This window comes from Ranitomeya variabilis, chromosome 1 (assembly GCF_051348905.1).
Source record: "Ranitomeya variabilis isolate aRanVar5 chromosome 1, aRanVar5.hap1, whole genome shotgun sequence".
Lineage (NCBI taxonomy): Eukaryota > Metazoa > Chordata > Amphibia > Anura > Dendrobatidae > Ranitomeya > Ranitomeya variabilis.
In genome coordinates, this window is record NC_135232.1 from 738939784 (window position 1) to 738963238 (window position 23455).

Consider the following 23455-nt stretch of genomic DNA (forward strand, 5'->3'; position numbering starts at 1 on the left):
CTGGATTCAGCAAGGGGTGTAGCGGGGATAGCATCAAACGCCATCACAATTTGGCGTATCCTCTGGCTGGGGAATGGAAAGCGGACGCAGCCTCAAAGAAGTTCCTCACGCACCTCCCCTACCTCAGTGGGCGACTTTTCTGTGAACAGTTGGACACGATGATATCCAACGCCACCGGGGGTAAGAGTACCTCTCTTCCCCAACTGAAACCTAAACGCACTTACAAGAAGTGTAACCAAACTCTATTCCGATCCTTTCGGAACTCCTCATGCTGGTTCGTCTCGCGTCCAGCACAAAATCATAACCGTTCCCTACACAGGGACAACGCACGATCGACGTAAAGGTCGGACAAGACCTGGCAGTCAAAAGCAGGCCAGTTTAAGCCCAGAGGAGGAAAATCTCAGACTTTCACCTCATCATGACTCACGGACTCCGGAAGACACCACACCCGTAGGCGGCCGACTTTTGCTCTTTCATCAAGTCTGGCTGCCTATTACAGAAGACAGGTGGGTCAGGGAACTAGTGTCTTCCGGATACAAGATAGAGTTCACCTCCAACCCACCGGACCGATTCTTCCTCTCTGTCCCCCCAAAACCACCAGCCAAGGCTTGTGCCTTCCACCAAGCGGTCTCCTCGCTTTTTCAAGCAGGAGTCATAGCACCAGTTCCCACGGCCGAGCGCTTCCGAGGGTTCTACTCCAATCTATTCGTAGTTCCCAAGAAAGGAGGCAGCGTACGGCCCATACTAGACCTAAAACAGCTCAACAAATATGTACAGGCCCGTCACTTCCGCATGGAGTCCATCATTGCATCCATGGAGAAGGGAGAATATCTCGCCTCCATAGACATACAAGACGAATACCTGCATATATCTATTGCACCCGCCCATCAGAGATTTCTCAGGTTCGCAATCGACCAGGACCACTACCAGTTCGTGGCTCTCCCGTTCGGACTTGCCACGGCTCCCAGAGTGTTTACTTACCAAAGTCATGGCAGCCACCATGGACATCCTGCACTCCAGAGGCATAGTAGTCGTTCCATACCTGGACGATCTACTCAAGTCTCCCACCTTCAAGGACTGCGAGCTCTGGGTCTCAATCACAACCGACACTGAGTCTCATGAGCTGGTTAGTCAACCGACAAAAGTCATCACCAACCCTGAGTCTCTGACCTTCCTGGGAATGCTATTCAACACCTCCAGGAGTTTAGTGCTCCTTCCCTCCTCCGCAAACCCCCTCGATCTCTCCGGTTTGCCATGAGAGTCCACGGCAGAATGGGGGCAGCAATAGAAGCTGTCCCATTTGCCCAGTTTCACCTCAGGCCTCTCCAACTAGCCATTCTCAAGTCCTGGGACAGGAATCCTTTTTCTCTCGACAGGGAGTTCCAGCTAACGTCGTCAACCAGGAGGTCCCTGCACTGGTGGCTCAAGCCAACCTCGCTGGCAAAGGGGAAATCCTTTCTCACAGGTCAATGGAAGGTTCTGACCACCGATGCGAGCCTGACGGGTTGGGGTGCAGTGTACCTCCACCACAGGGCAAGTGGTCCCCAGTGGAAGCGACCATGCCCATCAACATCCTGGAAATTCGTGCCATCCTCCTGGCATTGAGGGACTTCCATCACTTACTGGCAGCCTCTCACATCAGAATACAGTCGGACAATGCCACGGCTGTGGCATATGTGAATCACCAAGGGGGGACCCGCAGTACCCAGGCGATGCGAGAAGTGTCACACATCCTCCACTGGGCGGAGGACACAGGGTCGGTTCTCTCGGTGGTCCACATTCCGGGTGTGGACAACTGGGAAGCAGACTTTCTCAGTCGACAAGGAATAGACTCGGGAGAGTGGTCTCTCCATCCCAAAATTTTTCGCCAGATCTGCCATCGCTGGGGGACCCCGGATGTGGACCTAATGGCATCCCACTTCAATGCCAAGGTCTCCAACTTCATGGCCAGAACACACGATCCGCAGTCGCTCGGAGCAGACACTCTGGATCAGGACTGGACCCAGTTCCAGCTTCTGTACATTTTTCTACCTCTCCCCCTGATATCCAGAGTGGTAAGGAAGATCAAGCAAGAGGGAGTTCCAACCATCCTAATCGCACCGGATTGGCCCAGACGTACATGGTACGCCAACATCGTACAACTTACAGCAGACGCCCCCTGGCGCCTCCCCGACCGCCCGGATCTTCTATCACAAGGCCCATTCTACCACCAGAACTCAGGCCCTCAATTTGACGGCATGGCCCTTGAAACCTGGGTTCTAACCCAGGCAGGGCTCTCGCCGGACGTCATTAGGACCATGATCAGGACACAGAAGCCAGCCTCTGCCAAGATCTATTACCGTACCTGGAAAGCTTTCTTTACCTGGTGCGAATCTCGTTGCCAGACCCCATTCCCTTATTCCCTCCCCAAACTACTTGGTTTTTTCCAATCGGGTCTGGAGGTCAGGCTGTCCCTAGGCTCGTTTAAGAGCCAGGTGTCAGCCCACTCAGTGCTTTTTCAAAGGCGCATTGCTACCAAGCCACAAGTAAGGACATTCCTTCAGGGGGTTTCCCGATTGGTTCCCCCCTACAGACGACCACTAGAAACGTAGGACCTCAACCTGGTCCTGACAGCATTGCAGGAACCACCCTTCGACCCCCTTAAGGAGGTCCCGCTCCGCCTTCTATCCCAGAAGGTGGTTTTCCTGGTGGCAATCACCTCGCTATTCAGGGTGTCTGAACTGACAGCACTTTCCTGCAGACGGCCCTTTCTGGCTTTTCACCAGGACAAGGTAGTCCTCCGTATGGTCCCATCCTTCCTTCCGAAGGTTGTGTCCAACTTCCACCTCAATGAGGAAATTTCTCTGCCTTCCCTTTGTCCGGTCCCAGTTCATAGAGTGGAGAAGGCTCTGCATACGCTTGACCTTTTCAGGGCATTGCGTATATATGTGTCTAGGACTGCGTCCTTCCGGAAGTCCGATTCTCTTTTCCTTCTTCCGGAAGGCGGCCGCAAGGGTCTGCCAGCTTCTAAAGCTACCCTTGCCAGGTGGATCAAATCCACCATACAAGAGGCCTACCGCCTTAAGAATTCTCCAGCCGGTATTACGGCACACTCTACACGGGCGGTAGGGGCCTCCTGGGCCATTCGGCACCAGGCTTCGGCACAACAAGTGTGTAAGGCGGCCACTTGGACTAGCCTACACACGTTTACTAAACACTACAGAGTTCATACCCAGTCCTCAGCGGACATGAGCCTGGGTAGATGTTTCTGCAGGCGGCGGTGCCCCAAGTGTAGGGGCCTGTCTACACAATATTCGTCCATTGCTTCTCACCCAGGGACTGCTTTGGGATGTCCCATGGTCCTGTGTCCCCCAATGAGGCGACAAAGTAAAGGAGATTTTTTTGTACTCACTGTAAAATCTCTTTCTCTTAGCCTCTAATTGGGGGACACAGCTCCCACCCTGTTGCCCTTTCCGGGCTGTTGTTACTGTTGAGTTCTCATATTGTTTTCTTGAGCTTGTACATAGTTACTTTCTTATAGACATGGTTATGTTATTCATGTTACGTTCCTCCTAATGCTTTTGCACAAAACTGCAGAAGGCGGACGCCATCCAGGGGTGTATACTGTAGAGGAGGAGCCACGGTTAATCTTTTTCAGATTATGCATAGTGTCGCCTCCTAGTGGACAGCAGCATAACACCCATGGTCCGTGTCCGTTTTTAAAAAAAAAATAATAATTCCATTTTAACCCTATGAATTAAAAAACGCACACGGACAGCACACGGATGGCATCCGTGTGCCGTACGTGTTTACACGCACCCATTGACTTTAATGGGTCCGTGTGATCCGTGCTCTCCCACGAACATTGACATGTCTCCGTGTTTTGCACACAGACACACGGTCCGTGAAAACACACTGACATCTGCAGAGACACATTCATTTTAATGAGTCTACGTGTGTCAGTGTCTTCGGTACGTGAGGAAACTGTCATCACACGTACCGGAGCCACTGACGTGTGAAACAGGCCTTAGCAATGACCTTTTTGTGGCTTACCCTCCTTGTGAAGTGTGTCAATGTCTGCTTTCTGGACATCTGTCAAGTCAGCAGTCTTCCCCATGATTGTGACACCTACTGAAACAAACTAAGGGTCCTTTTTAAATGCTTAGGAAGCCTTTGCAGGTGTTTTGTTAATTATTCTAATTTACTGAGATAATGACTTTTGAGTTTATTTGCTGTAAGCCATAATCATCAACATTACCAGAAATAAACACGTGAAATAAATCACTCTGTTTGTAATGACTCTATATTAGAGTTTCTCTTTTTGCATTGAAGAACTGAAATAAATTAACTTTTTGTTGATATTCTAATTTTGAGAAGCACCTGTATGTTCAGATTCAATCGCCGAATCTGAATTTGCCACATTGTTATCCTATTCATGCTGAATTTATGTTTGACGATCAATTTCGAACATATTCGTTCATTTCTATTCCCATTTACTCCAATGATGTTCGGCTGTGTTCGGTGAATATTGCAAATACATTATTCGCCACCAATCGTAATCAGAACTGAATTTTGAAATATTCGCTCAACTCTAATCCTAATGATCACCTAATTCCTCTACCCCATCTATCACAATAAGTGACATCACCCTTTTTTCCAGGACCACAAGTCTGCTGCTTCGCAGTAACCCTTGATACTGCCTTGTCCTTCAAACCGCACATCCAGCCTCTCGCCACCTCCTGTTGCCTCCAACTCAAAAATGTTTTAAAAAATCCGTCCTTTTCTCCACATTGAGTCTACTAAAATGTTAGTCCATGCACTCATCATCTCCCGCATGGACTACTGTAACATCCTTTTCTGTGGCCTCCCTGCTAACACTCTCGCACCTCTCCAGTGCATCCTTTAGGATATGTGCACACGTTGTGGATTAGACTGTGGAATTTTCTGTGCGGATTCTGCATTTCTTGGCAGAAAACACAGGTCAGAATCTGCACTTTTTTGCGTTTTTTTTTGCGGATTTGCTGTGGATTTTGTGCAGATTTCTTCCTTTTTTTTTTACTCCTGCGGACTTCCATTAGAGTATGTGCACACGTTGCAGATTTCCTGCGGATCCGCAGCTTTTTTTTTTCCGCGCAGAAACGCTGCAGAGCCACAAGTGATTTACAGTACAATGTAAATCAATGGCAAAAAAAAAAAAATGCTGTGCTAATGGTGCGGAAAATTACACATGGAAAATGCAGCAGATTAAAAAAAAGGACCATGTCAATTCTTTTTGCGGATCTGCTGTGTTTGTGCACCCATTCCTTAATAGAAATCCGTAGGGGTAAAAAAAAGGAAGAAATCCGTACAAAATCCGCAGCAAATCCACAAAAAAAAACCCCACAAAAACCGCAAAAAAAAAACCCACAAAAAAAACGCAAAAAAACATGCACGGATTCTGGCTTGCGTTTTCTGCCAAGAAATGCAGAATCTGCATAGAAAATTCCACAGTCTAATCCACAATGTGTGCCTATAGCCTTAAGGAAAGGTTGCAGAAACGCAGCAGATTCGCAAAAAGAATTGACATGGTCCTTTTTTGAATCTGCTGCGTTTTCCGTGCAGATTTTTCCGCACCATTAGCACAGCATTTTTTTTTGCCATTGATTTACATTGTACTGTAAATCACTTGCGGATCTGCAGCGTGACTGCACGGAAAAAAACGCTGCGGATCCGCAGGAAATCTGCAACATGTGCACATACCCTAAACCCTGTCACTAGCGCCCCATTCCTTAGTGTATCCAGTTTAAACTACGAACACTGACCTACAAAGCCGTCCATAACCTCTCTCCTCCATATATCTCCAAACTCTCCCCATTACCTTCCAGCACAGAATCTCTGGTCCTCCCAAGCCCTCCTTCTTTCCTCCATGCTTATACATTATATCATCTCCAACACTTCCCCCAAACATGCCCTCCACCACAGTGTAGAATTCTGGGCCCAAACACTTCCAATTATCCACCGGTTTCAAAACTTTCAGTCAAAACTTGAAAACCCATCTCTTAAAGCAAACTCCAGCCTGCAAGAACCCCGATGCCTCCTCACCATCACCAGAGCTTCTGCGACCCCCCACCCTGCTGTCCCCGTCCCCATTATCTAGTACACTATGTCCTCACTACGGCAGGTCTGGACCAGTAATTTATACTTTGTATGTAACCCCCTCCTCATGTGCAGCACCAAGAAATCATAGCTTCTAGATAATAATAATGAATCTATATGTTTAGAGAAATATTTTAATAATGGCGGATCATTAGCCTGTCTCCGGCCAGTGATGTCCACAAGTCCACAGCTTTCACCTTCTTGGTGTTGCAATTTTAATCTTTAGCAATGTATGAGAATATATGTGTGTAATGTGTATATGCTCACAAATGTTATGTGGATGAGCAAGTCTGCTGACTGTTTCCAGTAACAGCTAGCAGAATAGTGAGTGCAGCTCTGGGGTATAATACAGGATGTACCGTAACTCAGGATCAGTACAGAATCAGTAATGTATGTACACAGTGACTGCACTAGCAGAATAGTGAGTGATGCTCTGGAGTATAATACAGGATGTAACTCAGGATCAGTACAGGATCAGTAATGTAATGTATGTATACAGTGACTGCACCAGCAGAATAGTGAGTGCAGCTCTGGGGTATAATACAGGAGGTAACCCAGGATCAGCAATGTAATGTATGTATACAGTGACTGCACCAGCAGAATAGTGAGTGCAGCTCTGGGGTATAATACAGGATGTAACTCAGGATCAGTAATGTAATGTATGTACATAGTGACTGCACCAGCAGAATAGTGAGTGCAGCTCTGGAGTATAATACAGGATGTAACTCAGGATCAGTAATGTAATGTATGTACACAGTGACTGCACCAGCAGAATAGCGAGTGCTGCTCTGGAGTATAATACAGGATGTAACTCAGAATCAGTAATGTATGTACACAGTGACTGCACCAGCAGAATAGTGAGTGCTGCTCTGGAGTATAATACAGGATGTAACTCAGGATCAGTACAGGATCAGTAATGTAATGTATGTATACAGTGACTGCACCAGCAGAATAGTGAGTGCAGCTCTGGGGTATAATACAGGAGGTAACCCAGGATCAGCAATGTAATGTATGTATACAGTGACTGCACCAGCAGAATAGTGAGTGCAGCTCTGGGGTATAATACAGGATGTAACTCAGGATCAGTAATGTAATGTATGTACATAGTGACTGCACCAGCAGAATAGTGAGTGCAGCTCTGGAGTATAATACAGGATGTAACTCAGGATCAGTAATGTAATGTATGTACACAGTGACTGCACCAGCAGAATAGCGAGTGCTGCTCTGGAGTATAATACAGGATGTAACTCAGAATCAGTAATGTACAGTGGGGCAAAAAAGTATTTAGTCAGTCAGCAATAGTGCAAGTTCCACCACTTAAAAAGATGAGAGGTGTCTGTAATTTACATCATAGGTAGACCTCAACTATGGGAGACAAACTGAGAAAAAAAAATCCAGAAAATCACATTGTCTGTTTTTTTAACATTTAATTTGCATATTATGGTGGAAAATAAGTATTTGGTCAGAAACAAAATTTCATCTCAATACTTTGTAAAATATCCTTTGTTGGCAATGACAGAGGTCAAACGTTTTCTGTAAGTCTTCACAAGGTTGCCACACACTGTTGTTGGTATGTTGGCAATTCCTCCATGCAGATCTCCTCTAGAGCAGTGATGTTTTTGGCTTTTCGCTTGGCAACACGGACTTTCAACTCCCTCCAAAGGTTTTCTATAGGGTTGAGATCTGGAGACTGGCTAGGCGACTCCAGGACCTTGAAATGCTTCTTACGAAGCCACTCCTTCGTTGCCCTGGCGGTGTGCTTTGAAACATTGTCATGTTGGAAGACCCAGCCACGTTTCATCTTCAATGCCCTTGCTGATGGAAGGAGGTTTGCACTCAAAATCTCACGATACATGGCCCCATTCATTCTTTCATGCACCCGGATCAGTCGTCCTGGCCCCTTTGCAGAGAAACAGCCCCAAAGCATGATGTTTCCACCACCATGCTTTACAGTAGGTATGGTGTTTGATGGATGCAACTCAGTATTCTTTTTCCTCCAAACACGACAAGTTGTGTTTCTACCAAACAGTTCCAGTTTGGTTTCATCAGACCATAGGACATTCTCCCAAAACTCCTCTGGATCATCCAAATGCTCTCTAGCAAACTTCAGACGGGCCTGGACATGTACTGGCTTAAGCAGTGGGACACGTCTGGCACTGCAGGATCTGAGTCCATGGTGGCGTAGTGTGTTACTTATGGTAGGCCTTGTTACATTGGTCCCAGCTCTCTGCAGTTCATTCACTAGGTCCCCCCGTGTGGTTCTGGGATTTTTGCTCACCGTTCTTGTGATCATTCTGACCCCACGGGTGGGATTTTGCGTGGAGCCCCAGATCGAGGGAGATTATCAGTGGTCTTGAATGTCTTCCATTTTCTAATTATTGCTCCCACTGTTGATTTCTTCACTCCAAGCTGGTTGGCTATTGCAGATTCAGTCTTCCCAGCCTGGTGCAGGGCTACAATTTTGTTTCTGGTGTCCTTTGACAGCTCTTTGGTCTTCACCATAGTGGAGTTTGGAGTCAGACTGTTTGAGGGTGTGCACAGGTGTCTTTTTATACTGATAACAAGTTTAAACAGGTGCCATTACTACAGGTAATGAGTGGAGGAAAGAGGAGACTCTTAAAGAAGAAGTTAGAGGTCTGTGAGAGCCAGAAATCTTGATTGTTTATTTCTGACCAAATACTTATTTTCCACCATAATATGCAAATTAAATGTTAAAAAAACAGACAATGTGATTTTCTGGATTTTTTTTACTCAGTTTGTCTCCCATAGTTGAGGTCTACCTATGATGTAAATTACAGACGCCTCTCATCTTTTTAAGTTGTGGAACTTGCACTAATGCTGACTGACTAAATACTTTTTTGCCCCACTGTATGTACACAGTGACTGCACCAGCAGAATAGTGAGTGCTGCTCTGGAGTATAATACAGGATGTAACTCAGGATCAGTACAGGATCAGTAATGTAATGTATGTACACAGTGACCACCAGCAGAATAGCGAATTCAGCTCTGGGGTATAATACTGGAGGTAACCCAGGATCAGTAATGTAATTTATGTACACAGTGACTGCACCAGCAGAATAGTGAGTGCAGCTCTGGGGTATAATACAGGATGTAACTCAGGATCAGTACAGGATCAGTAATGTAATGTATGCACACAATGACAGCACCAGCAGAATAGTGAGTGCAGCTCTGGAGGATACAGGACAAATCATGTGTGTAATAGTGATGAGCGAATATACTCGTTACTCGAGATTTCTCGAGCACGCTCGGGGGTCCTTCGAGTATTTTTTAGTGCTCGGAGATTGTTTTTCTTGCCGCAGCTGAATGATTTCATCTGTTAGCCAGCATAAGTACATGTGGGGATTCCCTAGCATCTAGGCAACCCCCACATGTACTTATGCTGGCTAAGGCTACTTTCACACTAGTGTCGGGCTCGGCCCGTCGCTGTGGGTCGGGCCGAGGTCACCGACGCTAGCGTTGTCTCCGCCGCACAACGGGGCAGCGGATGCATTTTTCCAGCGCATCCACTGCCCCATTGTGAAGTGTGGGGAGGTGGGGGCGGAGTTCCGGCCGCGCATGCGCGGTCGGAAAAAGCGGACCGTCGGGAGCAAAAAACGTTACATGTAACGTTTTTTGCTCCCGGCGGACCGCCACAACACGGCGCAACCGTCTCACGACGGTTGCGACGTGTGGCAATCCGTCGCAATGCGTCGCTAAAGTTAGTCAATGGAGAAAAAACGCATCCTGCAAGCACTTTTGCAGGATGCGTTTTTTCTGCAAAACGACGCATTGCGACGGATTGCAGTTAACGCTAGTGTGAAAGTAGCCTACGAGATGTAAATCATTCAGCTGCGGCAAGAAAAACTAAATCTCCGAGCACAAAAAAATACTCGGAGGACATCCAAGCGTGCTCGAGAAATCTTGAGTAACGAGTATATTCGCTCATCACTAGTGTGTAACTATGGTTTCAGATACAAAGAACGAGAATTGCATTTGTGATTGTGTTTTCTAATAGAGATTTATAATGTCCTGATCTGATGAATCTTGGACAGATTGTGCTATAATCTCACCTGAATATTTTCTGCTACCGACTCAAAAATCGGATTATCAAATCCCTTCCGATCCACAGGTTCGGTGTCCTCCATTGTAGATCTATTCCGCCCAAATTGAAAAACAACAAAGTATCGAAGCCTAAGAGGAAAGAGAATATTTTATTACATTTCTGACAGCAAACTTGAAAATGAGAACCCATCTTTTATGAACATGTTATATGCGCTGTCCCAAAAAGCCCAACAGTGTCCTTGGCCAAACATTGCTCCACTGAAATGGGTACTCAGGGCCCATTATGATCAGTGGGGGTCTCAGCTGTCACACCTTCAGTAATAGTCAGATCTCAGGTGCAGTATTTGGTGATAAAAGTCTGTTAGTCTGTTACATGAAGTCACCACTAGGGGGAGCTTACAAGCTTTCTGCAGTCACACAAGACCCAAACTGTAGACTCTGATGCTCCCTCTATTGGTGGAACCCTAAATCAAAATTAGGGATTTGTGTCACAAATAACTCTGAAGATACCTTGGATTAAAAAACAAAATAGTGTCCAATTGCATACAATTTAACACATTATATGGAGGTGAAGTCCTCCACGTTACAGCAATTCATTGGTCTCTTCAGCGCTGATTCCTCCGATCTGCTTCTCAGAGGGTAACGGTTTGGTTGATCGGAGAGCAAAGTACTGTAAAATCCACATTCTGCATTATCAAACTGTCAATTTGTCCAAAACCCGTCATGATAGAATTTGGGGTATTATGATCTACATGTGTCAGTGTATGGGAGCAGCATCGTAGTCACCTGCAGGTGTCCATTCTGTACAGGAAATAGGAGGCAGCAGCGACCAACAACAACCCTAACAATGTGCCAAGGACTATTCCAGAAATCGCCCCGGCGGACATGGATCCTTTATGGGGACTTGTAAGACCACCGGTGGCAAACTGCATCTCTGCCCTTGTGATGCCGAAAGACTCTCCTGCAGCGAGGAAACAAAAACACCTTAGAGGGCGGAAGATATCGCAGAATTGTCTTATAAGATGAGTGTCACAAGAAGACGAGGCGGTTGCAGCATCTAATTTCACAGCGCATGCCCACCGTCCGAGCCGCGCATGCACACCGTCCGAGCCGCGCATGCACACCGTCCGAGACTCACATGTGCTGTAAGCAACTGCACTTCGGCCTACCCAGGTACACGACGTCACTTTTGACTACACGTACATCGGGGGAAGGCCGTCGTCATGTATTTTACCACACATGAGACGCACCGTGATAACAGTTCCTGTTCATGACCATTTACCGTGCGTTTCACTGTCCGCCATGATGTCATAGCCGAGCTGCAGAGCATCGCCTCCTGCCAGCGATCCTTCCTTTTCATCCATCAGTACAATCTGGATTTTTAGTTCTGCGCCAAGTCGCTCCACAGACGATTGACTCCGAACTTTAGAAATCGCCAACTTGACTGAAGAATATTTTTGCTAGAAGAAAACAATAATAATTCTGTAATGTACAATTGTAGATCCTGAAAGTGAAAAGGTTAAGCTACATATGGGACATTCTAGACTGAGAGCGATTGCTCAACATCCATCACTGGAAACGGGAAGCGGTGACTTATATGGTGGGAAATGGTCGACCTTTACTGGCAACATGAGCTGTGCGCCAATCCGTGATAAGAGGAAGTGGCGAGAGCCGCCATCATCTTCTTTATTTTTTTTTATATAGCGCTAACATATTCCGCAGCGCTTTACAGTGGGAGGAAACCGGAGTACCCGGAGGAAACCCACGCAAACACGGGGAGAACATACAAACTCTTTGCAGATGTTGTCCTTGGTGGGATTGGAACCCAGGACTCCAGCGCTGCAAGGCTGCTGTGCTAACCACTGTGCCACCGTGCTGCTCCGCCATCAGGAGCTATAATGACGGCATGCCGGGGTGCCATATCTAGGTGGCCGTATGGCGGCCAGGTAATATTCCTTACTCTGTTGTACCAGAGGACCCAGGACATTCAGAATTCTAGGAAAGTTGTGTGATCACCAGGCTGTCCTAGATATGGGCCAATATCTGACAAGAAGCCATGTGACTGAGTAGGGGGGTGACAGGACGGAATGGGGTCTCAGACAGCTGGGAGAAGAATCCAAAAAATGTCATCAGAACAATACCAGACTGAGAAACGTGTGGATTAGCCTATTTCTGTACGTCTCCAAGCTGAATGCAGAGGAGTAATCCAAGGAGATGACAACACCTGGAGAAGACAAGGAGATCTGTCTGAGATCAAGAGAGGTGATCTATGACAGACACATAAGATTCTGTCTGCAGCCACCACAAGGGGGAGCTCCCTGTATGCAGAGATACATGATAAGATCCTGTCTGCGGCCACCACTAGGGGGAGCTCCCTGTATATAGAGATACATGCTAAGATCCTGTCTACAGCCACCACTAGGGGGAGCTCCCTGTATACAGAGATACATGATAAGATCCTGTCTGCAGCCACCACTAGGGGGAGCTCCCTGTATACAGAGATACATGATAAGATCCTGTCTGCGGCCACCACTAGGGGGAGCTCCCTGTATACAGAGATACATGATAAGATCCTGTCTGCGGCCACCACTAGGGGGAGCTCCCTGTATATAGAGATACATGCTAAGATCCTGTCTACAGCCACCACTAGGGGGAGCTCCCTGTATACAGAGATACATAAGATCCTGTCTGCAGCCACCACTAGGGGGAGCTCCCTGTATACAGAGATACATGATAAGATCCTGTCTGCAGCCACCACTAGGGGGAGCTCCCTGTATACAGAGATACATGATAAGATCCTGTCTGCAGCTACCACTAGGGGGAGCTCCCTGTATACAGAGATACATGATAAGATTCTGTCTGCAGCCACCACTAGGGGGAGCTCCCTGTTTACAGAGATAAATGATAAGATCCTGTCTGCAGCCACCACTAGAGGGAGCTTCCTGTATGAAGAGATACATAAAGATCCTGTCTGCGGCCACCACTAGGGGGAGCTCCCTGTATACAGAGATACATGATAAGATTCTGTCTGCAGCCACCACTAGGGGGAGTGCCCTGTATTCCACTGGTGACTGCAGATAGAATCTTATCGCGCATCTCTGTGTACAGGGAGCTCCCCCTAGTGGTGGCTGCAGTCAGGATTTTATCATGTATCTCTGTATACAGGGAGCTCCCCCTAGTGGTGACTGCAGACAGGATCTTATCATGTATCTCTGTATACAGGGAGCTCCCCCTAGTGGTGGCTGCAGACAGAATCTTATCATATATCTCTGTATACAGGGAGCTCCCCCTAGTGGTGACTGCAGGGCGGGATCTTATCATGTATTTCTGTATACAGGGAGCTCCCCCAAGTGGTGGCTGCAGACAGGATCTTATCATGTACCTCTGTATACAGAGAGCTCCCCCTAGTGGTTACTGCAGACAGGATATTATTATATATCTCTATACAGGGAGCTCCCCCTAGTGGTGGCTGCAGACAGGATCTTATCATGTATCTCTGTATACAGGGAGCTCCCTCCAGTGGTGGCTGCAGACAGGATCTTATCACGTATCTCTGTATACAGGGAGCTCCCCCTAGTGGTGGCTGCAGACAGGATCTTATCACGTATCTCTGTATACAGGGAGCTCCCCCTAGTGGTGACTGCAGACAGGATATTATCATGTATCTCTGTATACAGGGAGCTCCCCCTAGTGGTGACTGCAGGGCGGGATCTTATCATGTATCTCTATACAGGGAGCTCCCCCAAGTGGTGACTGCAGACAGGATCTTATCATGTATCTCTGTATACAGGGAGCTCCCCCTAGTGGTTACTGCAGACAGGATATTATTATATATCTCTATACAGGGAGCTCCCCCTAGTGGTGAGTGCAGACAGAATCTTATCATGTATCTCTGTGTACAGGGAGCTCCCCCTAGTGGTGAATTCGCTCACTCAGATTCACTTTTCTAGGGCTCATGAATTCACCCTTATTGGCCCATTGATGGCGGCCATATTGCTTGTCTTTGGAATCAGAATTAAGTAATGGGTGAATATGAAATGTTATCAGTAGGGAAGTATGACTCAGGGACTGGTGTGTACTGGTGCAGACCTACCGCAGATACCACAGCAGTGTCCTACAGGCTGCAGGGGGGCAGCGCAGGGCAACTCTGGACATTTGCCCCCCGTGTGCTGGAGCTGCACAGAGCAGATTTCTTGGAGCATCTAGAAGGAAACCGCAGAGACAGGAATTTGTACTTTCCTTGTAGATAAACAGCAGCGGATTATGTGGTTTTCAGGAGGACAATTTGTTCTTCAGGTGTAGACTGATGGCGCCGCGGCCTCACCCCGTCATTGCCGCATAGGCAGCCCGTGGCATCCTGGCATATCAGGTTGGTAATCTGAGGCTGGGCAGGACCCGGGAACTGCAGCTTCCCAGTGGGCAACTGAACATATTGCGAAAAGTCTTCATTCTTGGTGAATTTCTGAGAAGACAAAAAGAAACAAAAACACTTCAAGGGATTGTCCATCATGGGGTTTTCTGGCTCCGGACGAGGATCATCTCTAATAATCGGAGTAGAGACATCACAAGCAACAACTCTCCCCCCAGGGAACTGACCATTGCTTTACACTGCAGCTCTGCTTGTTCTCATCGTCAGAAAGTCAATGTGCAGAATGAGGCCATAGGAAAGGAAAGGGATAGTGATGTGATAATCTGCGGGCTGTATAGATTACCGGGAGCTAAAACGTGAAGAGCAATGTTCTGCAGATCTTTGGAGAGCCCAGAAATGTAATAATCTGCAGAATGTGGCAAGTGTTAGTAATGCTCCATACCTGATGATCTCTGTTATGTATGATCAGAAACCAGCAATGAGAGGGAGCAATGTTCTGCAGGCGTCTTTCAAGGCCTGTAATGTAATGCTCTGCAGAATGTAGCAAAATGACTTGTCAGGAAAAAGAAGGGGATAAAGAAATGCTCTGCAGAAGTCTAAGACGCCAATAAAGTAATAATCTGCAGGACTATATCACTGCACCTCTGAAGCTAGCAGACTAAGCAATGCTCTGCAGACCTCAAAAAATAAAGAAGGTATATGAGAAAATATTATTATGTAGAGGTCACAGAAAGGCATGGGGTGGCGCAATGTTCTGCAGACGTCTAATCGATGCAGGTCTATGGTACAGAGCAATGTTCTGCAGAGGTCCAAAGAAAGCAGCGATGCAATAATCTGCAGAATGTTTGATTATGGTATCTCTTACAGGAAGAAATAATTGATGATCTGCAGCTCTCTAAACAGACCAGTGATGCAATAATCTGCAGGATATTTCACTACGTATGCCTCGGGCTATGGAGGGGACAGAGCAATGTTCTGCAGAAAGGGGTGATGCGATAATCTGCAGAGTGTATCATCATGTGTCAGTGCTTCCAGTAATCACCTGCAGAACGTTGCTCTGTCTCCTCAACCACCAGATACCTTGCGGTGTATTCTACAAGTCATCGCCTTCCTGCAGAGCATTGCTCTGTCCTACCGACCTTCTGATAAACTCTGCAGACTATTGCCTCAGTCAGAAGGTACAAAGTAAAGAGCAATGTTCTGCAGCTCTCTAGAGATCCCAGAAGGGCAATGGTCTGCAGAATATGGCACTATGTACCAGGAGGAGGTAGAGGGGAGAGCAATGATCTGCAGAGGTCACTCAAGGTCAGTGATGTAACTGGCTGCAGAGCATTACTTTGTTGCGGTGGCCGGGGAAGGGTTAACGCTCTGCAGCGGAGAATTCGCCATTGTATCCAGAAGAAAGATCTTTAATTAACGAAGAAAACGCCCAGAAACCTGAGCTGTGAGTCACCTGGAGACGAGTCAGCGCAGGTGGGGACGGGGCTGATAACAGCGAGCAGCAGCATGCACACAGGGGGCTGATGGCTTGTACTTCTCACAGCTGAGTGTTTGTCACATTGACATCCAGTCCACACAATTCTCTGCACAAACAGCCCAGAAGTCAGAGAGATACACTGCATCCAAGTGTCGCAGGACGGGTGAGACAATTGTAACAAACCCTCAGCTGTGAAGTATTCGCTCAGATGTGATGTAAAGCAGAACGATCTCATTCACTGACAGCAGAAATGGGGGAAATGGGGGGAACTTAATTTGCTAGACGAGCCCTTGAAGGCCGGGGTGACAATGTGACACTTGCAGCATTTATCTCACATGGCCTCCATACAACTCCCATCAGCCCAGTGTGACAGCCCAATATTTGGCTTCTTGGCTCCCCCTGCTGGCAGTCTGTGGTATATACTAGTGCAGGCTGCACAGGAGCTGTATATTGTAACCATGGAGACACCAAGGCTGCACTGGAGCTGCATACACAAAACGGAGATGGGCTGGAACAAATAGAAATCAGAAAAAGCGGCCATTAATGCACTCACCTGTCCCAGCACAGAAATGCTCCTCAGCTGCACGTCTGATCCCGTCTCCGGCATTTGGACCCGGAAAGAGGTTTCAGGTGAAAATAAGACATCGTCATAGCGACAAGGAACGGATTCCGCGTCCACGGAAAAGAGGAACCTGCCCGTCTCCAGGTCCTCGGTGGACAGGGCCGAGCGCCACAGCGAAGGGTCAAACCAATGGTGGCCATCCACATCGTGAAAGTGTACGGACGACCCTGAGTGTGGAAACACGGCGTCACGAACAGGACCTGGTGTGTACAGTGCAATTCATAAACTCAGCTACCCAACGTGAGGTTCTGCAGCAGCTGAAAAGTGTATTATGAGCAGCTGCAGAGGTGTGGGGTATTAGGTTCTGCAGCAGCTGAGGTGTGCAGAATGAGGTTCTGCAGCAGCTGTGTATAATGAGGTTCTGCAGCAGCTGTGTGTAGAATGAGGTTCTGCAGCAGCTGTGTGCAGAATGAGGTGTGTACTACGAGGTTCTGCAGCAGCTGAGGTGTGTACTATGAGGTTCTGCAGCAGCTGAGGAGTATAGAATGAGGTTCTGCAGCAGCTGGGGTGTGCATTATGAGGCTATTTTGTGATATACCGCTGCAGTCCACTAGGGGCACTATATATCACTGTCTTCTCACCTTTTCCACAGTCGGGCTCCTCTGTGGACGCAGCCATGAAGCCGGCACCGTGTGACAGGAGGAACTCTCCGTCCTGGGGCATGTACTAGACACAGACATGGACACTAATAATGCAGCTGTAAATAACACTAGTATTCTGCAGCACTTCTCCTGTTCTCCAGCAGGGGCAGCACTGTCTGTGAGCGGTCACCGAGCAGCGCTGGGGCCATTCAGGCTATGTGCACACTTTGCGGATTCTGCTGCGGATTTATCGCGTTTTTTTGTGCGGTTTCCACTGCGGTTTTAGACACCTGCGGGTTTTTAACATGGAGCAGGTGCCAAACCGCTGCGGATTCCGCACAAAGAATTGACATGCTGCCGAATGAAAACCGCAGCGTTTCCGCGCGTTTTTTTCCGCATGTGCACAGCGTTTTTTGTTTTCCATAGGTTCACATTGTACTGTACACCACATGGAAAACTGCTGCAGATCCGCAGCGTCAAAAAAGCTGGGGATCCGCAGCCAAAACCGCAGCGTGTGCACATAGCCTTATCCTTCAGATGCGCCATTGTCAGGTTCCCACAGCGTGCACCGGTCACCCACTATGAACCTTGCGCCTCCAGGGGTCCTCACCATTACGTCGGCCTCAGGCTCAGCGTGCTGCCAGCCCTCTGCACCCCGAGGTAACAGGTGTACAGATAGCAATGACAAACTTTTCTTAAGGGGGTCCTCTGGCACCTGCCAAGTGTCATGCCCACCAGTGATGTAACCTGAAGCTTATGGGCTCCGATGCCAAGACCCCCGACCATCACGAGTCTTTATTGACCTTCTCATATGACCTTTTGGGCCCCACTTGGTTCCAGGGAATCAGAGGCGACTGCACCCACGGTAGTGACGCCCGGGTGCCCAAATCCTGCTGTAATGAATAACAGATGTAGAAGGCGGACGCCGTCCCTCGGGGGCCTTAGAGCGACTGATGCGTCGTTTCACAGACACACTACATGGGATGGCGGCTCCGCAGCGATTAGTAACGATGTAACCGTGGGACGTTCCCGGGGCTCCGGCCGCACGTCTTACCCCTTAGGCTATATGCACACGTAGGAAAAGTGGTGCAGAGTTTTAAAAAAAACCCTCCAGTCTACGGGCAGTGCCGCCTCTGCAGGTAGTTGCTTAACAATTGTAAGTAGCCAAAACATCATTATGCTTCTCAGAAGAGTGGCCACAAGGGGGCGACAGCAAGACTTCCTCTCTGCAATATGGCTGCATTGGATACTTCGTTGCTTGCAACATAATCCCTAACCCTGAGGCTATGTGCACACGTTGCAGATTTTGCTGCGGATTCACAGCAGTTTTCCATGCGTTGTACAGTACCATGTAATCCTATGGAAAACAAAATCCTCAGTGCACATGCTGCGGAAAAAAACACGCGGAAAAGTAGCTTTGTTTATTCCGTAGCATGTCAATTTTACACCTGCTCCATAATAGGAATCTGCAAATGTAAATCCGCATGTGGAATCCGCACAGAAAACGCGGTAAATCCGAGGTAATTCTGCAGTAAATCCACAGTGCGGATTTCATGGGGATTTACCAAAATCAGTGCAGAAAAATCCACACATCTTTCTGCAACGTGTGCACGTACCCTAAATCATCCCTTTACCACTGACCTCCTACTGCTAAATTTGTGCATATGCAAAGCAGCCAATCCAAGAAAGCAGAGCTGCGGTGTAAAGCATGGGAGAAAGAAACCAAACAACAGCTTTAAAGAGACAAAGATTGGATGCTAATGGGCAGCACGGTGGCTCAGTGGTTAGCACTGCAGCTTTGCAGCACTGGGGTCCAGGACCACATCTGCATGTTCTCCCCATGTCTGCGTGGCTTTCATCACACACCAAAGACAAACTGATAGGGAATCTAGATTGTGACCCCAATAGGGACAGCGATGGTAATGACTGTAAAGTGCTGCGGAATTAATGGAGCTATATAAGTGAGTAAAACCAATTTTCACAACAAGGAAAAAAGAACCTCAAACACTACATGCAAAAACATCATAGCACCCCAAGCTAAACTATATATATAATAATATACTGGACACACTCCCCGTGAGAACGCATTAGTGCGAAACGCGCGTCGGGGCGGCTGTAATGGTCCCCCAAGGACTCTGTGATTACACTATGGCTAAGCACTGACTCAAGGTAGCCTTATTTTAATTATGTAGCTGCACTAATTAGAGATCTACTTTACACATATAGAATTAATGCCCATTTGGCAGCCATTTAGTGACCAGCTGAGTAGATTTGGCATTTGTGCCCTTAATCACACTTGATTTACCATCACTTCTTTTTCTTTACTTGAATTACCCTCTTTGTCGAATCCTCACACTTCTGTCTTCCTTTTTGTATGATGCTAGGGTTTTTTTTGTTTAAATATGTTCAATAAAATTTTATTCATTTTGCTTTCTCGTGTGATTGGTTAATGGACACTTTGTATCCATATGTAGGTTATCATATGATTAAATATACTGCATATATAAAAACTATTAATGGGGAGACTGATACAGATATGTCTGTAGACTGGTTTAACGTTATATGTTTCGAATGTATGAATAATATACAGTATATACAATCGATACCTCCTTTGTCCAATAGGTGGCGGCATTCTCTGCAGGTTTATCTAGAAGGAAGCGCATCAGTAACCTCATGTAACCGCTGCGGAAACTACCCAGGCTTTATAATAAAGAAATTCCTTGAGTGTAACCAAATCAGATCACACGAAGCCCCTGAGCTCACCGACCGCCGCACAATCCACAATCCGCCTTCCTCCTTTCATTATCTTATTTAAAAGAGATTTCAAACATTTTCCAACATTTTTAATTACAAGTTGGAAATTCCAGAATATTTCTTGCGCTCAATGTATCAATAGGGGAAATGAAAAAAAGAACATGTCCAAATCATATTGTACCCAACTGGACAGAATAGTGAGTGCAGCTCTGGAGTATAAGGGTGAGTGTCCACTGTCAGGAAACGCTGCTTTTGTTTGACGCTGCAGCGTCAAACACGCAGCGTCCAGATGTTCCAGCATAGTGGAGGGGATTTGTTGAAATCCCGTGTCCACTATGCGTGGAAATCCGCACGCGGCGGCCCTGCGACTCCGGACATGCTGCGCGTCTTTTCAGATCGCAGCATGTCCGTACACCTTGCGGGGACGCAGCGTCCCCACAAGGCATATCACAGGGCCCTATGGCGAGGGGTGCGATGATCCCGGATGTGTACTGTACACATCCGGCACCATCGCGTCCCAGAAAGGGGGCGGGGCTTAGCGCCGAGCGGCTTCGCCGCTGCGGCGATACCGCCGGCCATCCTGAGCGTGGACACGCACCCTTACACAGTATATAACTCGGGGACAGTAATGTAATGTATGTACACAGTGACTGCACCAGCAGAATAGTGAGTACAGCTCTGGGGTATAATACAGGATGTAACTCAGGATCAGTACAGGATCAGTAATGTAATGCATGTACACAGTGACTGCACCAGCAGAATAGTGAGTACAGCTCTGGGGTATAATACAGTGTGTAACTCAGGATCAGTAATGTAATGTATGTACACAGTGACTGCACCAGCAGAATAGTGAGTGCAGCTCTGGGGTATAATACAGGATGTTACTCAGGATCAGTACAGGATCAGTAATGTAATGTATGTACACAGTGACTGCACCAGCAGAATAGTGAGTGCAGCTCTGGGGTATAATACAGGATGTAACTCAGGACCAGTAATGTATGTGCACAGTGACTGCACCAGCAGAATAGTGAGTACAGCTCTGGGGTATAATACAGGATGTAACTCAGGATCAGTAATGTAATGTATGTACACAGTGACTGCACCAGCAGAATAGTGAGTGCAGCTCTGGAGTATAATACAGGATGTAACTCAGGATCAGTACAGGATCAGTAATGTAATGCATGTACACAGTGACTGCACCAGCAGAATAGTGAGTACAGCTCTGGGGTATAATACAGTGTGTAACTCAGGATCAGTAATGTAATGTATGTACACAGTGACTGCACCAGCAGAATAGTGAGTGCAGCTCTGGGGTATAATACAGGATGTTACTCAGGATCAGTACAGGATCAGTAATGTAATGTATGTACACAGTGACTGCACCAGCAGAATAGTGAGTGCAGCTCTGGGGTATAATACAGGATGTAACTCAGGACCAGTAATGTATGTGCACAGTGACTGCACCAGCAGAATAGTGAGTACAGCTCTGGGGTATAATACAGGATGTAACTCAGGATCAGTAATGTAATGTATGTACACAGTGACTGCACCAGCAGAATAGTGAGTACAGCTCTGGGGTATAATACAGTGTGTAACTCAGGATCAGTAATGTAATGTATGTACACAGTGACTGCACCAGCAGAATAGTGAGTGCAGCTCTGGGGTATAATACAGGATGTTACTCAGGATCAGTACAGGATCAGTAATGTAATGTATGTACACAGTGACTGCACCAGCAGAATAGTGAGTACAGCTCTGGGGTATAATACAGGGTGTAACTCAGGATCAGTAATGTAATGTATGTACACAGTGACTGCACCAGCAGAATAGTGAGTACAGCTCTGGGGTATAATACAGGATGTAACTCAGGATCAGTAATGTAATGTATGTACACAGTGACTGCACCAGCAGAATAGTGAGTACAGCTCTGGGGTATAATACAGTGTGTAACTCAGGATCAGTAATGTAATGTATGTACACAGTGACTGCACCAGCAGAATAGTGAGTGCAGCTCTGGGGTATAATACAGGATGTTACTCAGGATCAGTACAGGATCAGTAATGTAATGTATGTACACAGTGACTGCACCAGCAGAATAGTGAGTGCAGCTCTGGGGTATAATACAGGATGTAACTCAGGACCAGTAATGTATGTGCACAGTGACTGCACCAGCAGAATAGTGAGTGCAGCTCTGGGGTATAATACAGGATGTTACTCAGGATCAGTACAGGATCAGTAATGTAATGTATGTACACAGTGACTGCACCAGCAGAATAGTGAGTGCAGCTCTGCAGTATAACACAGGGTGTAACTCAGGATCAGTAATGTAATGTATGTACACAGTGACTGCACCAGCAGAATAGTTAGTACAGCTCTGGGGTATAATACAGGATGTAACTCAGGATCAGTAATGTAATGTATGTACACAGTGACTGCACCAGCAGAATAGTGAGTACAGCTCTGGAGTATAATACAGGGTGTAACTCAGGATCAGTAATGTAATGTATGTACACAGTGACTGCACCAGCAGAATAGTGAGTGCAGCTCTGGGGTATAATACAGGATGTTACTCAGGATCAGTACAGGATCAGTAATGTAATGTATGTACACAGTGACTGCACCAGCAGAATAGTGAGTGCAGCTCTGGGGTATAATACAGGATGTAACTCAGGACCAGTAATGTATGTGCACAGTGACTGCACCAGCAGAATAGTGAGTGCAGCTCTGGGGTATAATACAGGATGTAACTAAGGACCAGTAATGTATGTGCACAGTGACTGCACCAGCAGAATAGTGAGTGCAGCTCTGGAGTATAACACAGGGTGTAACTCAGGATCAGTAATGTAATGTATGTACACAGTGACTGCACCAGCAGAATAGTGAGTGCAGCTCTGGGGTATAATACAGGATGTACAGTTGTGGCCAAAAGTATTGATACCCCTGCAATTCTGTCAGATAATACTCCGTTTCTTCCTGAAAATGATTGCAAACACAAATTCTTTGGTATTATTATCTTCATTTAATTTGTCTTAAATGAAAAAACACAAAAGAGAATGAAGCAAAAAGCAAAACATTGATCATTTCACACAAAACTCCAAAATGGGCCTGACAAAAGTATTGGCACCCTCAGCTTAATACTTGGTTGCACAACCTTTAGCCAAAATAACTGCGACCAACTGCTTCCGGTAACCATCAATGAGTTTCTTACAATGCTCTGCTGGAATTTTAGACCATTCTTCTTTGGCAAACTGCTCCTGGTCCCTGATATTTGAAGGGTGCCTTCTCCAAACTGCCATTTTTAGATCTCTCCACAGGTGTTCTATGGGATTCAGGTCTGGACTCATTGCTGGCCACCTTAGAAGTCTCCAGTGCTTTCTCTCAAACCATTTTCTAGTGCTTTTTGAAGTGTGTTTTGGGTCATTGTCCTGCTGGAAGACCCATGACCTCTGGGGGAGACCCAGATTTCTCACACTGGG

General features: G+C 46.9%; 1 protein-coding gene across 2 annotated transcripts in view; it reads right to left on the minus strand.

Moving 5' to 3' along the window:
- The window catches only part of AMN (amnion associated transmembrane protein), a 77607-nt gene that overhangs the window by 11225 nt on the left and 42927 nt on the right, over positions 1-23455 (minus strand). Inside the window, exons 4-11 of one of the 2 annotated variants that reach the window (XM_077268978.1) lie at positions 17226-17310; positions 16576-16811; positions 14501-14638; positions 14270-14378; positions 12318-12400; positions 11459-11636; positions 10963-11137; positions 10185-10305 (exon numbers count right to left, since the gene is read on the minus strand). In XM_077268978.1, the coding sequence (XP_077125093.1) occupies positions 10185-10305; positions 10963-11137; positions 11459-11636; positions 12318-12400; positions 14270-14378; positions 14501-14638; positions 16576-16811; positions 17226-17310 (1125 nt within the window). The remainder of the gene's footprint in view (positions 1-10184; positions 10306-10962; positions 11138-11458; positions 11637-12317; positions 12401-14269; positions 14379-14500; positions 14639-16575; positions 16812-17225; positions 17311-23455) is intronic. The other variant, XM_077268983.1, reaches the window with a different exon arrangement.